We start from the raw sequence: 21,236 nt of genomic DNA, 5'->3' as shown, positions 1-21,236 counted from the left end.
CCTTTAATATGTGTAGAAATGTATGATTAAGTTATTGGTTTTGTGAGAGATTGGATATTATACCAGTGGAAAATGATCCAATTTCACTTAACCATACCAAACCTTTATGACAAATCTTTTTTTTTTTTTTCTTCCATTAAAAAAAAAAAAAAAAAAAAATACCCACCCAAATCACAGATGTCACAAAATTCTGCCAATTTATTTGTTAGCAATGAGTAGAATAAATTAATCCACTGGATCACTTTGTGTGCTCATACATGGCAAAATAAGAGGAAGAGTTAGTAGACAATGGGAGAAAAAGGGTAAAACGCAAATAAGTATTGAGTTATAACTGAAATATGGGCTAGTATCAAACATAATAGGTGGAAATAGTAAGGGAAGGAAAGGAAGTGGTTATATTTTTTTTAAATGGAAAAAAAAAGACAAAAATGGGATTTAGACATAGCAGTTGCCCTGGGTAATTATATATATATATATATATATATATATATATATATATATATATATATATATATATCTGCGACTACATTTCCCACAATGCCTCTCGCGGGCGATGAAATATTGCGTCATTGCCAACATGGCCGACTGACGTTACACTGCGGTCCCGAATGGCTCCTCGTCGATTAAAATACTTTTAAGCAGGTAAGTGTTCAGAATATAAACGTCGGAAATCACGGATGAAAGCGTTTTCTTTTTGGTTTCGGAAAGCACAAAGAGTGAACATGTTGGGAACAGTCTCACAGTGATTACATAGGATAAGAGGTCGTTCTATACATGTTAGATTTTTCTTCTTCTTCGGTTTCTCCTCACGTATTACTTGTCAGTATATTTTGATTTTCTTTGAATTTAGATCTAAATTAGGCTGAGTTACCTATTTGGAAGCACTAAAGGGTTAGCTGTGGCTGCCTGGCTGTCAACGTCCTTTATGTCGCCTCTTTGGAAACATAAAATAGCAAAGTGTTTATGTTAAAAGTTATATATTTCTCAACTGTATCAGCTGTTGTAGTCTATGTTTAGCAACGAACTAGCAATAGCGCTAATGAGGAATAATAATGTGCAAATACACGTCACGTAAGTAGACTCCCCGTCTGAGCGTTTTCCAGTCGACAATTGAATGATTAATACATACTTGTATACGTCAAGAAACATGTAGACTTTAATTTAGTATTTTGTGTAGGCATATGTTAAAAGTAATTTATCAAAGCTTCCCCTGTGGTCAGGCCAGTCGACGGATTTGGGACACGTTTGTCCGTAACTTGGTATTTTAGGCAAATTCTGGTTGCTGCTGTTAAACAGAAGCCTTACTCCATAGGTTTACTTAAAACAATGTCAGTAAGACTTTTTCACCTGATCCTCATCAGATGAATGTCACGTGAGTCATGTGATCAGATCGGGACATCCCAGTTTATGACGGTCCACTGAGACCGATTCGCTGTCAGGTTGTGCTGACGCAGCCCGTGACGCGTCCAGGTCCCGATGTTTCGCCGCTCGAGGTTCAGTGCTCGTCCCAACGTGGGCGGGCCCGGGAGGCCGTTGGCTCCGTCGCAGGAAGCCGCTCCGGTGAGTCAGGAGACCAAAGATGCACAGAAAGACGTGGACGAAAATGCGGCGACCGACGCCAGACGTGTTGAAGTTCCTGTGGCTAAGGCTGCCACACCGAGGTGAGTGGGGTTTTTTTTTTTTTTTTTTTTTATGAATGCGTCTGCAAAAGAGCAAGTGTGACTCAATTCTCAAGTCTTTGAAACAGCTGGGGGGGGGGTTTAACTCCTTATTATTGAATTTTAGGCTCACTTAAGCAACGCATTACCTATGCGTTTTCATTGAACATTTAAAATGGCTTAAAACGTGACGTGGCCCAGAATATTTCCAGTTTCTCTTCCTGGTTAATATAGATGTATTTATTTCCTGCTTAGTGATGGAAACGATCCAAGTCGGGATGCTACCGGCTCCTCGGCCGCTGTCCAGAGGAGGAAGCGCTTCTCTGTCAAGCCCAGAGTGGCACCGGGTCCCCTCGCCACCCTCCCTCGAACGCCCAAGCCGCCCGCCGAGGTGGGCTCGCAAAGTCCACCCAAAATTGCAGACACCCAAACCCAAGCGGCACCATTAGAAGTCCGGTCGCCGACATCGCCTGAGCCTGATCCCGTCGTCACCGCTTGTGATAGTTTAGAATCAGCGGCTGCCACCTCCGTTGATCACTCCCCAAAAGGAAACAAAAAAATCGAGAAGTTATCGTCAGATGACGGCCTCACCAAAATTCCTCCCAGGCCGCCGGACAAAGCGGTCCCGCTGGACAAAGAAGCTGCGGCGCTGTCGGAGAAAGCAAAGACTCTCCTGTCGTCCAAGAGCAGGAAGTCACCGTCGATTCCCCGCTTCTCCCTGAGTCGGCTTTTGAACGACCCGTCGGACATTCAGAGGCTGGAAAAGGCCCAGAAGCTCCGCGAGCTGCTCAGACAGGAGATGCGGAAAGAAAAGGTTCGTTATTGGCATTCTTATAAAGCTGCGTGTCCCAAACTTTTATCGAGCCAAGGCTTATATTTTACATGTCAAAAATCTCAAAACAAAATGGCCCGACAAGCATACATAATGTAATAAGAATAATCTCGGTTTTACTTTTGTCAGTGCGAATTCTGAAACTGTTGAGTTGAACACGAGGCTATTATTTTGTACGCATGGGAGCAAGTGGATACGTCGGGTCGTGTTTAATGATGTCGTATTGCAGGGTGCCAAGAGAGCAAAGAGAAAGCATGTCAAAGAATACAGTTTGGACCCCTCCAAAATGATCATGAGGGATCTCATCCACTACCTGCCGTTGTCCAACCCCATGTTGTGAGTCCCACCTTTGCTTTTTGAACATTACTCGTTTGTTCCTGTCCATAACCCGCTGCTGCTTGTGTACGCAGGTCCAGCGTAGAAGACGACACTCAGGAGAACGAGAACGTGGTTCCGTTTACCCAAAGGAGAGAAAAGTGAGTTCCCAGTTTAGACCTCGCAAGTCTCAACTCAAGTGTGACACCACTCTGTCCCAGATCACCGGAAAGAGCGCAGAAACCGGATCCAGAAGTTCCAGAGGAACAGGAAGAGGCAGCGGAGGAGGACGGGGAAGATGAGGAGGGACTGATGGTGCCGCGAGTCAAAGTAGCTGAAGATGGTACGCTGATCCTGGATGAGGAGAGGTAGGTACGCCAAGAACCGTACCCATCTGGCACTGACAGCTCTGCATGAAAAGATGTCAAAGTACAGTTAAACGTCACCATGTCGCTGTTAATTGTTCAAAACTCAGCTTTGTTTTTTGTTCTGTACAAAATAAAATAAAGAAATAAACCGATGCAAATTGAAAGTATTACATACGGCTATTCAGTTTGCGGCATTTTGCAATGTGATCAATGAGTGAGGGATGACTGGTTGTTACATCCAATGGCACAATTCACATACGTACTATAAAAAATGAAAAGAAGAAGCCACTGGTTTCTTTTGGGCAGCACGCGGAACTTTCTCTAACAACGACCGCTGCTCGCCACACTCTTTTTCCTAGTTTTCCTCTCTCCCCCGCTCTTAAAGACGTACACTCAGAATTACAAATGTTGCAGTGCTTGCGCAGCCCATCAACGTGTTTTATAATGACTGCGTCCACCACTGCTGCTTTATTTAGCAACACAGTCTGGGCAATGTCGAGCAAAGACGAGGTAGACATGCTGCTTATGTTTTCTTTCGATATTAATGGAGAAAGTTAAAAAAGAAATGCTGTTGTTTTAAGATGAGATGACTGTTGGAGTATGTGACTAATCGAAGAAAAAGTGGTTAAACTGGATGAGATGTTCTTTTTTCCGAGTGGGTAAGGTCTGGTCTCAAGCCAAAGTAGAAAGTGCAGGATGAGATGGTGTGTCATTTTCAAATTCCACCTTTGTACAGCCTGATCCGGGATGAAAGCACAGACCATACGGTGCACAAAAAGCTAATATTGTATTTTAAATTGGTAGCTCGCGAGAGGCTGGCTGCTTGAAAAATAGATCTTGGGGTTAAAAAGTCTGGGCACCCCTGATGTATGGTATGAAAAGAATACGGCCAAAGTGTGTTGAAATCGTGATAAAAGATGATGCTGTTCATGGTAGCTCATAGTGCATTTCTTAGCTGTATTTCTGGAAATAAATAATAATTCTATCATTTTTACGTCTCAGCTTGACTGTGGAGGTCCAGAGAGCCAAAGGGCCCAACCCGGCGGAAGACCGAGACCCCATCTTCGAGCGTGGTTCCACCACCACGTACTCCAGTTTCAGGCCGTCCACCTATTGCAAGCCTTGGACCAGCGAAGGTTTGGCGGACCCGAGCTGAAACAATTAGATGGATATTCTGTCGCCTTTTCCCACGTGTCCTTATTTTTGCAGAGACGGACATGTTCTTCCTGGCGATCAGCATGGTGGGAACGGACTTCTCCATGATCGGCCAACTTTTTCACAACAGAACTCGAGCCGAGATACGGGTCTGTCAACCAGAGCGTTGCTGTATTTATTTCTGTAGTTCTCTTATGTGCGGCATATAATTTTTTTGTGCGCGTTTAAACTTGCAGAATAAATTTAAAAGAGAGGAGCGGCAGAACTCCTGGAGAATCGATAAAGCTTTCCGTGAGTATCCAATCCGTGGTGCATTATGACATAACCCCGCTTATCATAAGAGGACTCGCTGATGGCGTTTTTCTTGCAGGTGAGCGACGCAAGCTCGACATTGAGTATTTTTCCAAGCTTCTGGAGAAAATTCTAGAACTCCAGGCCAACAGGAAGAAGCTCAAGTCGCTGGTGGAGAAGAACGGCTCCAAGAAGCGCCAGAAGAGGTCAAAGGTCACAAAACGTGAGTGCATCCTATTGGGGGAGGGACACGTTCTCGACCCCCCCCCCCCCCTCTCCCAACCCACAATAGGTGAAAATCAGTGAAATAGAGACACCATCTTAATAAAACATTTTTTTAGTGTTTTACCGCCTCAGCCACGTGGCTGAGAAAACAAAATTCAAACCACAAAGGTTATTTTATTCTCATACAAGACCACGTATTGATCCATTTTTAGTTTTGCAATACAGTAAAGCCTCGGTTTTCGAGCGTCTTCGTTTTGGAAGAAATCGGTTCTCGAACGAAAATTTCGAGATTTTTTTTGCTTCTGTTTTTGAACGAAAACCGGTACTTGAACGCCCCCCCCGACAAAACCCGGAAATAACGTATCGCGCGGGGCCAGACCAGCTGACCCACGACGCGCTTTGTTGTAAATTCCCACGCCGCCGAAAACCCCCGATAATAACAAAATGCGCGCTGTGCAAGTAGCTGACCCACCCACGACAGGCTTTATTATTGTCTATTCGAAGGCCTCTCGAAAAAAAAAAAAACCCCCGTAAATGACAACGCGCGCGGCGCAATCAGCGCACTTTTGTCATTCTGTATAACGCAGCCTCTGTACACAGACGTGTCCTGGTAGTGACTGTAGTTTTTCTTATTCTCATCATCTCGTATAACCCCAATCATGCCCCCCCCCCCTTTTATTGTTTGTTTAAAGTTATTTTGCACTTTGGTTAATAAAAAAAGTTGACAAAGCTGGGGGCCGAGTTGCTACAGATACGGCAATGCACTCCCAGCCTAGCGTACTCTACTACTAAAGCATACATTTTAAGCAAAAAATAAATATATTTCTTAAATTATTTTATTATGTAAAGTATTTAAACTATAAATGTATTTCTACTATGCAGTTTATTATCAGGAAAACCTAAAAACATGCTTTAAAAACCAAATTCTTTAGGCTTGGAACGCATTATTTCTTTTTCCATTCATTGTAATGGGAAACATCGATTTGGTTTTCAAACAATTCACTTTTCGAACCGTTTTCTGGAACAGATTGTGGTCGAGAACCGAGGCATCACGGTATTGTGAATCGTGTGACGTCCCGAGTATTTATAAATGTTCAAACCATTGCCACTTTAACACACAGAACAGCAACACATTAATGGAGCATTCAAGAATACTCCCAGGCACATGGATGTGTTCTCTGTGCTCCGTAAGAAGAGCAACTATTCCCGTAGCTCAGTTGTGGACCTTCTCTGCCTCTTCTTCTTTCCGTTAATGAATCTGCCCGTCTTCCAATAGTGTTTGCTGCGCGTCTACATTGTGTCATAAATGAACGATGGCTCGAATTCATCTCTTGGCATCTTTGTTCTCTCCGGACAGGTAAAGCATTTGAGGATGAGGACATTGAGGAGGAGGAGGAGGAAGAAGATGACGGAGAGATTGACGGCTTCTGCAGCTCCGAGGCAGAGGACGGAGAGAAAGAGAACGACGATTTCGCCAAGGACGGGAAAGCCCTCGGCTCGAAGAACAAGAAGAAACGCAAACGTCAGAGTGCGGAGGACGTCTCGAATGCAGAACTAAACAAGTTGAAAACCAAAGCGGGAGAAATGAGCGACGAGGAAGGTACAACTCTAATAGAGGCGGGGACATTCCTTTTTGAAACACACGTTTCGTTGTATTGATTACTTTTATGTCCTCAGACAACGCCTGCATACCTGAAGACACAGAAGCAGTCTTTTCTGAAGATCAACCCGATTCGCAAGTGTAAGGAAGCTTAAAGGACATTTCGCCCGGACAACATCTGTGCTTCAGGGTGGCAAAAGCCCAACCAGTGCCTGAACAAACCCTTACACATCATTTAACCAAGGCAATGTCATTCAGAAAACTTGAGGATTTTAGCTCTTCTTTTAGTTGAAAAGATGTTATGTGAGGTAGATAAAATAGAATATGACAATGGGTGGGCGGATATTTTTTCACAAGACACTGACAGGTTTTGTCAGGTATTCGGGTCAGCACAGGGGTAGTCACTCGCTTTCTGCCCCCCTGAAGATCTCTGATAACTCTGCAAATATGAAATGGTCGATTTAAAATCTCAAATTTGTCTCTTCTGCCAAACGACCAGGTGTGAAAGTGCGGGGACGGACGACTCATCCAAGAACGCGTCGATCAAACCCGCTAAACTCTCGCGAGGGAGAGCGGCCAAACCAGTTCTGCCCCTCGGCCGAAAGTGGGGTAAAAAACTGCAGCTTCCTCCTCCCCTTGGTAATGCAGAAGATGATGCATCTGCAAAAGACGACGACGGCGTGACGAATGAAGACTCGAACGAGCAGGTGACGCTACCAGAGCTGCGTTGAGGACGCCTTCAGCCAGCTTGCTCGTGATGTTGCCTTTCTGAAGTTCCTGCTGATCTTTTTAAGATGGACAAAGAGACATCATCACCTACAAGAGGAGCCAGTGAGGAAGAGGAGGAGGTGGATGATGATGATGGTGGTGTTTCCTCTGGTGACGAGTTCGCTGCTAAACCTGCAAAACCCACTAGGTACATTTCTCATCAAGCAGTGTCCCAATTCTTGGGCTGCACTCTTGGGAATTTACATGTACAGTACAGCCTCGGTTTTCGAATGTCCCCATTCTCGAACAAATCTGTTTTCAAATGAAAATCGGTACTCGAATGCCCCTAACAAAACCGGGAAATAGCAAAATGCGCCCGGCCAGACCAGCGAACCCACCCAGGACGCGCTTTGTTATTGTCAATTCGAAGGAACCCCCGTAAAAGACCCATAAATAACATAACTCGCGTGGTGGTTGATTTGGTTTTCAAACAAATCGGTTCTCGAACCGCATTCTGGAACGGATTGTGGTTGAGAATCAAGGCACCACTGTATAGGAATACCCACGACCTGCGTCAACACCAACGAGTTCCCACCCTGACCCTGACGTCACACCGCAAGGTGGCTACGAGTTAGAAATACAGCAGTACCTTGAGTTATGAGTTTATTCTGTTCCATGACTAAGCTTTTAACTCAATTAACTTTGATATCAAGCCTATTTGTGAAGGTCACTCATAGTAGTATTGATCCAAAGATCATTTGTGGGTCGTGGTTTGAAGGGGCTGGCCTTTCGCCAGCCGGTTTGTATGGGGGTTACTAGAATGTGAAGGTTACCACCTGTGTTAAAAGGAGTGTTTGCATCTCGGCAGTGCAAATGTGTCTTTGTGTTATATTTTGCAGGTCCGGGAGAGTTCCCAAGCCTCCCAGCCACTTAAATTATCCCTCTAAGGAAGAAAAGCCCACCTCTGCACCTGAGCCAAAGTGCGCCTCCAAGAGGGCCAGATCAGCCAAGGCACCGTCAGCAGCACTGACGTCCAAAAAGCCCAAACTTATTACCCTCCGAGCATCTCAGTCTGAATCGAGTGACGAGGAGGTGGAGGTGGAGGAGCAGGAACCGCGGAGGGATGATGAAGAAGCGTTCGTGCCCGCCAGCTTGCGCTCTCCCTTGGTTGTCATCCCACAGGTGGATGAGACAATAGAGGTTGTGCCATTTTTGTTGTTGTTGTCACAAATCAGTTTAATCTTTCCATCATTTGCATTTGTCACTCCATGCTTTCCGTCATTCACACCCACTCCACCCCCCTGCCCCATGTGTGTCTGATGTGGTAGACATTTTTTGGTGTGTTCCTCAATTCTGAAAAATTCTAATCAAACTTGCTTGTCTTTCAGAATGTTATTGACTACCTGTCCTTTGAACATAATGAAGGTATGTAAAAGATGCGATGTGTAGAAATGCGTGCGGTGTTCAATACAAAGATTAATATTATGTTATTTCTTAGTGTCGGAGATGGATAGCTACAACGAGGCTGCTCAAATGCTGCTGGCCATCGGCAATGGTTTTGACCTGTCTCAGTCGGACACCATTCATGATCAGAGAACAGGTACAAGTAGCCCCGTGTGTCAATACTACTTCGCCTAATACAGTGTTCCAATCAAATTGTGTTGAATTGCAGACATAGCATTGGAGAGTGTAGATGAGACCAACAAACACTTAGTGGAAGACATAGTAGCAGAATTCATCGAGGAAAACAGCTTCAGCCCAATCCTGTCTGTGCCATTGGACCACAGAGTCACACAGAGGAATGAGACTTCCCCCTCAGTGCCCACAGAAACAGAATCTTCACCTCAGCAATCTCTTTCGGTTCCTGTTTCAACACCTACTGTGCAATCGAGCCCACAGAGTAGAAGTGGTCACTCATCAAAGGTGAAACCAAAACCTAACCTTGCTAAAACCTCAAGGATCACACATTCCAAATCCCAAACAGAAACATCAACAGTAGTGTCTGCTTTGGCATGTCTTTCTCCCCTCCTTAGTAAAGAAACAGCCCCTACTGTAGGAAAGGGTGATCAACTCTCAGAAAACCTGACTTGTGACTTCACAAAAGCCAATTTTGACTTAAGTATGGAACCACCTGCTACAGAAGCCAAGTCCACAAATGCTGAAAGTATTCCTGGGACCGCATCAGATGTCGCAGTCACAGAACCACAAGGTGATCAGTCAAACATACCTTTGGTAAAAAAGAGTAGAGATCATGACACTGTTAGTGAAGAAGTACTTGAATGTCAGAAATCAGTTGCAGTTCAGGAGACCAGGAGTCGATTCTTAAAGGTAAAACCAAAACCAAATATTTCACAGTTATCAGGAAGTGCACAGTCTAAACTTCAGAGCACAAAGCAAACCGCTGAAGCACAACTACAACCAGATTCTTTGGAGACACCAGATCAAAGCAGCAGTTCATCTGTGTCACCGACCATTAACATAGGCTCCAGTGTAATACTTTCAGAGGAACTGAATTCTAGTGTGGAGAACAAGGAAGTAGGTGCTGGACATGCTGACAGAGAGACAAAGCCCACGGATTCTAAAATAATTGAAACTGTTTGTAATTATGAGACGACATCTAATACAGAACCCACAGAAACACAGGCCAAAGAGTCAAAGGGACCTGTGGACCAAGAATGTGGAGCTCATGACTCCAACTTGCAGGATTTACCTGAGTGTCCGACCCCGAGTAAAGTAATTTCCACTCATCAGACCAGGAGTAGTCAATTCCCAAAGGCCAAACCTAAACCAAACCTTTCCCAGGTGTCAAAAAATGCACGATCTAAACCTCAAACTACAAAAGAAATTAGCTTGTCTCCAAACCCTGAAGCCACCTGCAAAAATACTGCCGAACTACAACCACAGCCAACTGGAACCTTGCTTGAATTGCCAAGTGAAAGCACCCAATGTAACCTGCTTCGAAACCAGGAATCCACCTGCAAAACAATAGCTGAACTAGAACCGCAGGCAGCTTGTGTGCCCATCACAGACTTAACCTCTCTTGAGCTGCCAAGTAATAGCACCGGTTCTGCTTCAGCTGTGACGCCCATCATAAACTTAGGCTCCAGTATGATACCTACAAAGGAACTGACTCCCAGTGAGCAGAAAATTCCAAGTATTGCACTTGCTGCAGGAGACACAGAGTCCACAGATTCCAAAACGATTGGGAGTGCTTGTATAAATGGGGCGTCATCCCTTGAGGCACCAGCTCAAAGCACCATTCCTGCTTCAACTATGACGCCAATCATGAACTTAAGTGCCACTGTGATACCATCAGAGGAACTGCCTTCTAGTGAGGAGAAGAATGAAACCGTTGAACATACTACACAAGACACAAAATCCACACACGCTGATGCAGTTGAAAGTGGTCAGAATAACGAGACAGTTTCTAATCCCCAAGTGCAAGAGTCAATGACGCCCTTGGTCCAAGAAGGTGGAGATCATGGCACTGCCATGGAAGAAGAATCTGAATGTGAGAAACCAAGAGAAATGTTGCCACTTCAGCAGACCAGACGTAGATTCACAAGGATCAAACCAAAGCTTCTACAGATGTCAAGAAATGGCCAATCTAGACCACAACCCACAAAAGAAATTAATCAGTCTGAGGTAGGGTCACAGCCAACGTGTACCCTCTCTCCTGGGAATTCTGCTCAAAGTGCCACTTCGTCTTATAATGTGACGTCAGTTATGGACTTAAGCTCTTGTGTGATGCCTTTAAAGGAACAGAATTCTGGTGAAAACAATATGGGAGCCATTGGACTTGCCACAGAAGAGAAAACCTCCACAGATGCTGAAACAGTCAAAAGTGGTTGTGATAATGAGACGGCAAAAGTCACAGAACCAGAGGCTCAAGAGCCAAAGAAAGCTTTGGACCAAGAGTGTGGCGGTGATAACACAGCTGTACCTGAATATAAGAAACTGAGTGAAGTGGTTTCCACGGATCAGACCAGGAGAAGTCGATTCCCAAAGATCAAACCAAAACCAAATCTATGTACATCCAGAACTGCCCGAGCTAAACCTCACAACGCAAAAGAAATTAGCTTATCTCCAAAACCCGAATCCACTTGCAAAATGACTGCTGAACTACAACCGGAGCCAACTGGAACCTCTCTAGAGTTGCCAAGTCAATCCGCCAGTTCTGCTTCAGCTATGACGCCCATCATAAATTTAGGGTCCAGTATGATACCTACAGAGGAACTGACTCCTCGTGAGCAGAAAATAACAAGCATTGGACTTGCTGCAGGAGACGCAGAGTCCAAATATTCTGAAACAATTGGGAGTGCTTGTAAAAATGAGGCCTCATCTGAATCATTAGTCGCAGAACTACAGGCTGAAGACTCAAATACATTTTTAGACCAAGAAGGTGGAGATAATGATAGTACCTTGCAGGAGTTACCCAAAAGTCAGAAACCGAGTGAAATTGTTTCTTGTCATCAGACCAGGAGTGGATTCTCTGAGGTCAAACCAAAACCGAATCTTCTATGCACATCAAGTAGTGCACAAGCTAAACCTCGAATCACAAAAGAAATGATCCCGTCTCCAAATCTTGAATCCACCTGCAAAACAACAGCTGAGGTACAATCACAGTCAAGTGGCACCTTCTCTCTCGAGTTGCCAAGTCAAAGCACCGGTTGTGTAACATCTGTGATGCCAATCATGGACTTAGGCACCAGTACGGTACCTTCTGAGGAACGGACTCCGAGTGCGCAAACAATGGCTGGCGTTGGACTTGCTGCATGTGAGCAACTATCCACAGAATCTGAAACAGTTGAAAGTGATTGTAAAAAGGAGGCGGCATCTGATGGAACAGTCAACAAAACAAATGTGGAAGAATCAAATAAACCTTTGGACCACGAAAGTGGAGCTCATAACAGTACTGTCCAAGAGTTACCGGAATGTCTGAACCCGAGTAAAGTTGTTTTCAGGAGGAGTCGATTCCCAAAAGTGAAGCCAAACCTTCCCCAGATATCAAGAGGTTCACTGTCTAAATCTCAAAACACAAAGGAAACTACCCCGCCCTCAGATCCTGGATCCACCTGCAAACCAACCCCAGAAGTAAAATCCCAGGCGACTTGCTCATTCTCCATCCAGAAGCAAGAGGTCAGTTCTTCACCCGTGACGCCCATCATAGAATTAAAGTCCACTTTTACACCTTCAGAGGAAATCTCTAGTGAGGAGATGGTAGGATCCACAGCCAGAGACTTAAAGTCCACAATTGGTAAAGCAGTTGAAAGTGGTTCTGGTCAAGAGGCATTACCACAGTCAACTTCTGAGACTTTTCAAAATGTTCCCTCTTCATCTGGAAATAGAGATCAGGAAGACTCAGAGGCATCAAAACACTCTCAAGGAAAAATTCAAAGACGGCGACACCTCCCCAAGATTAAACCCAATCTGAGAACCCCTGCTCGAGAAACAGGGTCTATGTTGGCGTCGAATGATGTGCTAGACAAACCCTCCGATCTAAAATCAGACCGTCAAATAGTGTCAACAAGAAGTGAGGTGAGGCCACCGTGTGGCAGCAACGAGGTCGTCTCCGTGGAAATGTCCATGTCGACCATCCCGCAAGGTCAGAGCAGCCGAACCCCGACAGTTGGCCAAGAAACAACGAGCAACGTTGGTCCTCGTCAGGAGACTGTGACAACGACTGGTGCTTTAAATTCCACACCTGATGCCTCCTTCTTAAACATCCCTTTGCCAGATTCAGTTTCCCCATTAACCTGTAGCACAGAGAATACTTCATTGCTCAAAACCTCCACAATGAGGCAGAGCAGCCTGGTGAAACCCAATCCCAATCTCGGACGCAGGACTCCACCGTCGCGACAAAAGCCACTCAAAGCCGGATCAGGTTTGACACGCTCCATCGACACATTTAGATCACAGATTATAGCCGTGCTGGTTGAGACCACAAATTCTGGTTCTTTCCCAGATGCCGTAGACACTTCTGGTCCTCAAGAGCAAACGACTGTCCTGCATACGCCAGAAGAGGGCGCCGACGATCAAGCTAATTATGCCTGCCCCACACCGGCAAGTGAGACAGAATTGCAAGAGTGCAACATCCAGGTAACAGGTTTATTTTAATCTGTTATTTTTTTAACTATTTCATGTCTTCTGTGAAATTGTCCTATTAAGTGTTTTTGAGGCTAAATGTGGATTTGGGCCTGTTAGCTGCAAATGAATTGCCCAGACCAGAATAAATTAAACGTACGCAGAAGCCGTAATCCAAGCTCAGGTCTTTGTTTATGTCTACAGAATGAATCGGCATCGGCAAGCACGGGATTCGACCAAACTTCTGCCAGTCTATCAATATTTCCAGACAGTAAGTCAGTGACTTTGTGGTCAAATTAGAAATGCAACATTGGGGAAATGAAAATGTAACTGCACGTTATTATGGTATTTATTGGCAGATCCTTAAAATGGTGGTTTCTCAGAAAGACGGCCTTCAATTTGCTTTAATCGGACACTTTATCACCCAATCAGATGTAAAATCTTTAAAATGCCTCATTTTGTCTAACTGTCCCCAAGACACAAGTACCGTAATTTCCGGCCTATAAGTCGCGACTTTTTTCACACGCTTTCAACCCTACGTCTTATGCGGTGATGAGGCCAAGTTGTTCATTTTTTTCCAACTGCCACAAGAGGGCACTCAAGCGGAATATATGTGCCGAGGACGTGATTTTTACCTGTATGTTTTTTTTTTTTTTTTTTTAACCGGCACTGTTAGCGTTAAGACTGTGCTAACGTGTTGCTGCTGTGTTATTGCTGCGTCTCAATGAGTTTTACCAGTATGTTTTTTTTTTTTTTTTTACCGACCCTGTTAGCGCTGCGGTAGGTTTAGCGCCGCGCTCCCGTGTTTCTGCTGCCACATCTCAGTGATTTAGGTATGGTTTTTTTCGTTTTAACCGGCCCCGTTAGCTAGCGTTAGCCTTAGCGTTAGCACGGTGGTTCTAGCGTTAAACACTCTGTGTACCGTCTTTGTAAATATCTGGTTTCAATGTTGGTTTTAATGTGGGCACTTCCGGCTTTTACACGACTGCGGTTTATGTATGTACCAAATGGTATTTCCTTTACAAATGCACAGGGTGAGGTTTATAATCTGGTGCGCTCCGTAGGCCCGGAAATTACGGTACATTTATTTGTTAGATGAATACATCCAATCACTATAAAACATGTTCTACTTGCACTGCTCACAAAATGACAGTTGTTGGTCTTTTGGGTGATATTTCCGAAAAATGTACTGTAACCTCTAAACGGTGAAATTAATTTTAATCTTCAACTGAGGACTTTTTTTGCACAGCTGGCTGTTATCTAACGAGACGAGCCGACAGACAAATTCGCAACAGGTTTTTGATCCGAGAACCGACCGTTGAATTTCCTTTTTCATTAGCGTCGGTATTTGAAAAAAGTCCCCTCTGTCAGTCACCCTGTTCCTATTTTGAGATCACGAAACCAGGATGGCGCCCAACAATTGCTCGAAAGTACCTCGTTCCAGGATGTTCTCAGAGGGAAGTGGCCGCTGAGCTTACTTGGAAACGCCTGCTGTGAATTTTTTCCGTTCGGCTCCTCGTAAGAAGAGAACATGTTGTGCAGGAAGTTTAGAACGTTGAACAGTTGCATGTGGGAATTCAAACGTTTAGGGACTAAGTGCATTTAGCCCATTACTCTTTGTAATGTATTTCATATAATATTTCAAAATATTGTGTTCTGAGCCAATGTCGCATGCTCGTGTCAAGAAGAGGCGTTAAAGCTCATCAAACTAGCCTTGAATTGTTCCAGAAAGTCATTGCTTATTTAACGCAACAAATCAAATTTATTAGTTGAGTTGTTTATGCAAGGTCAGTCTTTTCCCACAAGACGAAAGATGACGTGATGAAAATGTCAAAAGTACCGAAACTGGGTGCCACTCCATTTCATGTTATTGTTTGACAATGCAAGGATAGGTCACACTAAGTACTCACCTTTGTGTATTAATTGGGGCTGAGGAATCATTATGTGGGTTTTTTTTTTTTTTTTTTTTTCAGTTTTGTCGTATGTCATATGTGTTCGCCTTTTCTCACCGCAGCGCTGGAAGTGCCGTCGGATCCAGACGAGCCCTTCTTCACCCTGTCCCTGGTCGAAGTCCCATTGGACGCGGCCCCCCCTGAGGTCCCCCAAGCAGGTCTAACCGCGCGGCAAAGGTCAGAATTGTTCCAACACGGCGACGTGACACCGTGCTCGATGTCTCTGGAGTCGAGACGGCGGACAAAGTAGTGGACCCTTTTTTTTTCCATCGTGCTCGAGTAAAGTTTGCTAAACGCAGTCTCGCTTTTTCACTGCCTTGCTCAATCTCGTCCACCTTCACCCGCTCCTTTCTGTAGATAGAGCGCCGTCTCTTTGTTATGAAGGCTCGACCGGGGAGGGCGCGTGATATATACCGTAATTCTTGCCCTACAAGAGCGCACCTGGTTATAAGCCTCACCCGCCACATTTGTAAAGGAAATACCATTTGGTACATACATACGCCGCAGCTGTGTAAAAACCGCGAGTGCCCACATTGAAACACACGATATTTACAAAGAAAGACGGTACACGGACACTTTAACATTAATGCTAGCGCCCCGCGCTAACTTTAACGCAGGGGTGTCAAACTCATTTTTCTCGCGGGCCACATTGTGGTTCCGGTGTCCCTCAGAGGGCCGTTATGACAAATATTTAATCGTCGCATCGTATTTACATAATCAATTTATGATTTACTTTTGGAATCATAAATCAAGGGTAATGTGTATTTCAACTATTCACGTTTGATAGCACAAAAATGCTTGTATTATCTCAACTTTATCAATTGGGATGCGTGACAGTTTGAAATTCCTTCACAGATTTTTACAAGAATAATTTAAATTGACACTCTAGATTTGGCCTGGCGGGCCACATAAAATCGTGTGGTGGGCCAGATCTGGCCCCTGGGCCTTGAGTTTGAGAACGGGTGCTCTAACGCTAGTGTCGCGCTAACAGAGACATGGCAGTAACACGCTGGCGCAGCGCTAACAGGACCGGACCGGTAAAAGTCACTTCCTCGGCACATATATTCCACCGGTCTCACTCTTTTTACCTTTTCCGCTCGAGCGTTAGAAAAAACGCACAAATTAGCCGCATCATCGCATAAACCGCAGGGTTGAAAGTGTGTGTGTGTGTGTGTGTGTGTGGGGGGGGGGGTTGCGGTTTATAGCGTGTCTAATAGTTCCTTCCGATCTCCGCAGCCTTCCCGTGGCGAGCGAGGTCGCAGGAACAGGCGGATCCCAACCTGGCGTCCTCTGTGAAGAGATGGGTGCTGCCACGGTAACGCCGACGTTGTCCCTTGTCACAAACATAATACATTTTTGTATAAGCAGACGTCGACCAACCTAATCTGCATAGGTAATTTTTCTCGTTGGGGTCAGGGTTCAGCTGAAACCCATTACAGCTGACTTTGAGCAAGAGTCGGGGTACACCCTGGATTGGCTGCTAGTCATACACAAACAATAATTCACGTGACAGCAACACCCGTGGGCAAAATTCCTTGGCAAGAGAAACTGGATGAAGCCTGAGCTACGACTCCTAATCAAAAACCAGTCCTGTGTGAAAACCAGTTCCCAGATAGATTCTTCGGAATCAATACGATTCCAACCGCTCTTAGGTCACAAATGAGTGACGGCATCACACACAAGAAGTGGATTTTGGTTCAGAAGTTTTACGGCATGGCGGTTCTGAACAATATAGCTGTCGTTATCATTTATATCGTTATTTTGATATGTGGTGATTGAGGCTGTAACCAATCAAAATTCAATTGTATTTATGTATTTGGTGGAGTCCGCCTTTTGGCCCGCAGTTACCTGCGATAGGATCCAGCGCTCCTGCAAACCTTGTGAGGATAAGCATCTTGGAAAATGCCTGGAAGAAAATTGTCATTAATTTCGTGGAATTCCAAGGGAAAATATTATGTCCGGATAGAGACTTACTGGGATATAAAATTACCCTTGTCGGGATATAACTATTCAGACGTATTTTTTTAATATTTGTAATACCATTGATATTATTTGTATTTTTTCAGAACCTCATCCAATGACAATCGATGAGAGAATCAATAAGAAATCGCATTGAACAGTATCGATAATGAAATTTGACTCACGAAAGTTCTTTGGAACTGGCTGAGCAACCAATAAATAGCAGATATATGTAAATCATATAGTAAAAGCCATTCAAAAGTTAATTTTCCATACATCATACGTCATCTTTAATTTCAGAGTGCATTCGTGGAGCATCCAGTGCTGCCGCCGCCACCTGCTGGGAGCAAAGACACGGCCAAGGCAGCAGTGACAGTTTCTCCCAAAAGGTGACCAAATAAGAGAATTTCATAATTTCCCCTTTTTATTATTGACAGCGGTTAACGTATTTGTACATTTTCATAACCGTTTAAAAACATCACCAGTAGCGCTCATTCATTCACTGCCATTGGCGACTATAGTCGTCAAATATCCATGTTAACCTGGGAGGGGCTGACCATGAAGAAAGGTTTTATGCTGGCTACAGTTTGAACCTGGAACATTTCCATTCCTGTATACCACAGTGGTATCTTGACTCATGAATGACGGGACTTAACAAGTTTTCTGCGATACTGAATGATACTTGGCCAAAAACAGGCCCGAGAACAGATTCTGTTAGACTTTCGAGTCAGGGGTCTCAAACTCAAAATAACTTGGGGCCACCGGAGGCAGAGTCTGGCTGAGACTTATGGACTTACGTGGAATTAAAATTAGAAATGAAAAACAATCTTATCTTCTCAAACATTTTTTTTTTAAATACAAAATAAGATGAAGGATGTGCGTAAGACAAAAAAAAAAAAACAACCAAAAACATCTGGTCGATTGGTCTGCTCCGCACACAACACTGTAAAAGTGCCGTCCATATAAAACTCAGGGGCCGTGCTACCACTAATGGCACGCGGGCTACATGTTTGAGACCAACCGGCTTTAGAGGTTCTATTCAATCTGTTCTCAGTTGGTTGGATTGTTATTATCATAAGATGATTAAAATTCTATTTTTCTAATTATATATATATATATATATATATATATATATATATATATATATATATATATATTTTTTTTTTTTTCCTTGACAGGAAACCTAAAGGCTTCCTTTCCTTCCTGTCTGGGACAAAAAGCGCTCCCCAGTCCAACGAATCACGGCGAGGTAAAGCTGCTCCCTGCCGCCCGAACGTCAGTAAACCAATGCCCAGAAAACGGCCCACGCCACCAACCGCATCCCCACAAGTGTCCGCCACACAAATGACGGAGGAGCACAAGCCGTTAATGCCATGTACAACGGCGTCGCAACCACCGCCCAGTCCCTCTCTCCCTGCAACAGAAGTAAGTCGTCTTCATCCCAGAAACATACGTGTCTTAGTTAGCAAAATTGTTTTACTAGTGAGGGCAAAGACTGTACTAGTGCCGTAATTTCCGTCCGACAAGCCGCGACTTTTTTTCACACGCTTTCAACGCTGCCGTTTATGCGGTGATGCGGCTAATTTGTGCATTTTTTTTTCCTAACGGCCGCAAGGGGGCACTTGGCCGGAAAAGGTTAGAATGAGACTGAGGAAGTGACTTTTACCGGTCCTGTTAGCGCTGCGCTAGCGTTAGCGTGTTGCTGCTGTGTTACCGGCGTGTCTCAGTGATATTTACCGGTAAGCTTTATTTTAACCGTTAGCGTTAGCGTGGCTTTTACCGGTCCTGTTAGCGCTGCGCTAGCATTAGCGTATTGCTGCTGTGTTACCGGCGTGTCTCAGTGATATTTAGCGGTAAGTTTTATTTTAACCGTTAGCGTTAGCGTGGCTTTTACCGGTCCTGTTAGCGCGGCGCTAGCGTTAGCGTGTTGCTGCTGTGTTACTGGCGTGTCTCAGTGATATTTAGCGGTAAGTTTTATTTCAACCGTTAGCGTTAGCGTGGCTTTTACCGGTCCTGTTAGCGCTGCGCTAGCGTTAGCGTGTTGCTGCTGTGTTACTGGCGTGACTCAGTGATATTTACCGGTAAGCTTTATTTTAACCGTTAGCGTGGTGTTAGGAAGTGACTTTTACCGGTCCTGTTAGCACTGCGCTAGCGTTAGCGTATTGCTGCTGTGTTACCGGCGTGTCTCAGTGATATTTAGCGGTAAGTTTTATTTTAAACGGCCCAGTTAGCGTTAGTGGTAGCGCTAGCGTTAGCATGAAACTCTTTCTGTGTACTGTCTTTGTAAATATCTCGTGTTTCAATGTGGGTACTTGCAACTTTTCCACAGGTGCGGCGTATGTATGTACCAATGATGTGGAATAAATGCTCAGTTTCTTTACAATGCTTAGATAAAGCTTATTTGTTGTGTGTTTTGTAGGTATCCGTATGTCGTGACGACAACAGCGTGGCGGTCCTGGAAGAACCCACTAATGTCTCGCAGTACTTCCTTAGTGACATTTTCACAGAAGTGGAGGACACGTGAAACCACTCGTTTCCCTCTGTTCCCTTTCTAATTTATTCCATGCACATAAAAAGTTATTCGGCTTTGGGGAGAAGGGGGTGATATTTTCAGATGAATCAAAAATGCACCACAACCTCTTCAGGCGAACTTGGACCAACTCTAAAAAAAATTTGGTGCATTTTAGGTCCATCCTGGAATTGTACATGGAAGCCCAATATCCCAGATCTTTTTTTTTTTTTTTTTGAAAAGTGTATATTTGTTTCTCAGCGCTTTGTATATGTAAATGTTTCAGTTCACCTAGATTCCCTTTTTATTTTTTTACATAGACAAAAATAATCAAAAACTCTGACTGATGCGGGTGGGGCATGTTGCTGTGGAATTTTGGGGAATCGTAAAGCAACGGCCGCCTCCTCTTCCACGGGATTTTAAAGACACCTTTTTAACGCGGTGTTTTTAATGGCTCTTCAATGGGCTGAATGACATTCGGGTGAATTATGCAAACGAAGAGGACTTTTTTGTTGTTTTGCCTGTAGCGACTTGAAACGTGTTCCAAAAATAGTTTCATTGCAATCCAAATAAACACGTTATTCCACACGAACAGCAGCTACATTTGTCAGTGTTTTAAGTTTATTGAGGTGTTCACAATGAACCTCATCTGTCACCGCCGCAAGCGCCGGCTCAAAATATGACCGCACAATAATGCGCTTTTGAACTGTTTTTAACAATCTTAGCTTGCCTAGTTTTGCTTGAATGTACTCGCTGTTCCCTATTTTGAAGTCGGAAATGGATGGATGGATGATTCGCAATCACGTCGGCGTGCGGTGAGAGATCAGGTGTGCTGCGACAAATACCAAGTTTCACTTCAACATGGCCGGAGTGGCAAAAAAAAAAAAGGAAAATTCCTTATGCACAGTTGTAAATGTGTTTCGCCTTCATTCATTTGCAGTGTCTGCGACCTGCTCGCGATGGCGATGACCCGACCCTCCCCTCCCCTCCCACCCCCCCTCGGAGATCATCCCTGTGGTCTGAGCAGCAGGTGAAACTTCACGTACACACGCACGCATGCATGCAGCGGTAAAAGGAATGCGCGAGTGTACGATCGCGCGGGGCGGCATGATGCGATAACGCTAGCTAAAATGGTACTACGTAACGGCATGCTGTATTTGTAATATATGTACGTACACTAAAATAATCACTACAACTTTAGATGAAATGAGAATACCATAATGTCCGGCCTATAAGCCGTGACGTTTTTCACACGCTTTCAACCCTGTTAGTGCAGTGCTAGCGTTAAACTCTCTACCTCTGTTCCCTTGGCAACATCATATTTGGTAGAATTTTGCAAGTCTTTTCATGAGTTGAATACATATGCCGAGGAAGTGACTTATACCGGTATGACCCTTTTAGCGCTGCGCTAGCTTGTTACATCTGTGTCTCGGTGATTTTTACCAGTATGTTTTTTTTTTTTTAAATCGGCCTTGTTAGCGCAGCCGGGCTAGCTTTTACACAGCTGTGGCATATGTATGTACCAAATGGTATTTCCTTTACAAATGTACTGGGTGAGGTGCACTCTGTAGGCCGGGAAT

The 21,236-nt window shown here is 44.4% G+C and overlaps 1 protein-coding gene across 3 annotated transcripts; it reads left to right on the top strand.

Moving 5' to 3' along the window:
• The first annotated feature begins 527 nt into the window (after positions 1 to 527).
• Positions 528 to 20,248, top strand: zgc:162472 (uncharacterized protein LOC553495 homolog). 3 transcript variants are annotated; one of them, XM_061801401.1, is made up of 25 exons: positions 528 to 642; positions 1,471 to 1,661; positions 1,914 to 2,472; positions 2,720 to 2,826; positions 2,901 to 2,966; positions 3,027 to 3,173; positions 4,176 to 4,309; positions 4,383 to 4,477; positions 4,565 to 4,619; positions 4,699 to 4,842; positions 6,202 to 6,444; positions 6,522 to 6,585; positions 6,944 to 7,151; positions 7,239 to 7,360; positions 8,052 to 8,352; positions 8,541 to 8,577; positions 8,651 to 8,752; positions 8,825 to 13,036; positions 13,118 to 13,251; positions 13,441 to 13,507; positions 15,251 to 15,365; positions 16,425 to 16,503; positions 17,448 to 17,536; positions 18,326 to 18,572; positions 19,567 to 20,248. In XM_061801401.1, the coding sequence occupies exons 2-25, from the start codon at positions 1,477 to 1,479 to the stop codon at positions 19,669 to 19,671; spliced, it is 7,617 nt and encodes a 2,538-aa protein (XP_061657385.1). In that variant the 5' UTR covers positions 528 to 642; positions 1,471 to 1,476; the 3' UTR covers positions 19,672 to 20,248. The 3 variants fall into 3 exon arrangements, with proteins under 3 accessions (XP_061657385.1, XP_061657386.1, XP_061657384.1); XM_061801402.1 differs by having other exon boundaries at positions 549 to 642; positions 1,440 to 1,661; XM_061801400.1 differs by having other exon boundaries at positions 549 to 642; positions 1,362 to 1,661.
• Positions 20,249 to 21,236: the final 988 nt, after the last annotated feature.

Source organism: Syngnathoides biaculeatus, chromosome 17 (assembly GCF_019802595.1).
Source record: "Syngnathoides biaculeatus isolate LvHL_M chromosome 17, ASM1980259v1, whole genome shotgun sequence".
NCBI lineage: Eukaryota > Metazoa > Chordata > Actinopteri > Syngnathiformes > Syngnathidae > Syngnathoides > Syngnathoides biaculeatus.
The sequence above is the reverse complement of the archived record's forward strand: the minus strand, read 5'-3'. Positions and strand labels throughout refer to the sequence as shown.

Coding starts and splice junctions, on each gene's coding strand:
- zgc:162472 (XM_061801401.1), top strand. CDS start 1,477: ATGTTTCGCCGCTCGAGGTTCAGTGCTCGTCCCAACGTGGGCGGGCCC. Junction 2,473..2,719: donor AGGAGATGCGGAAAGAAAAG/GTTCGTTATTGG, acceptor GTCGTATTGCAG/GGTGCCAAGAGAGCAAAGAG. Junction 16,504..17,447: donor AAGAGATGGGTGCTGCCACG/GTAACGCCGACG, acceptor CTTTAATTTCAG/AGTGCATTCGTGGAGCATCC.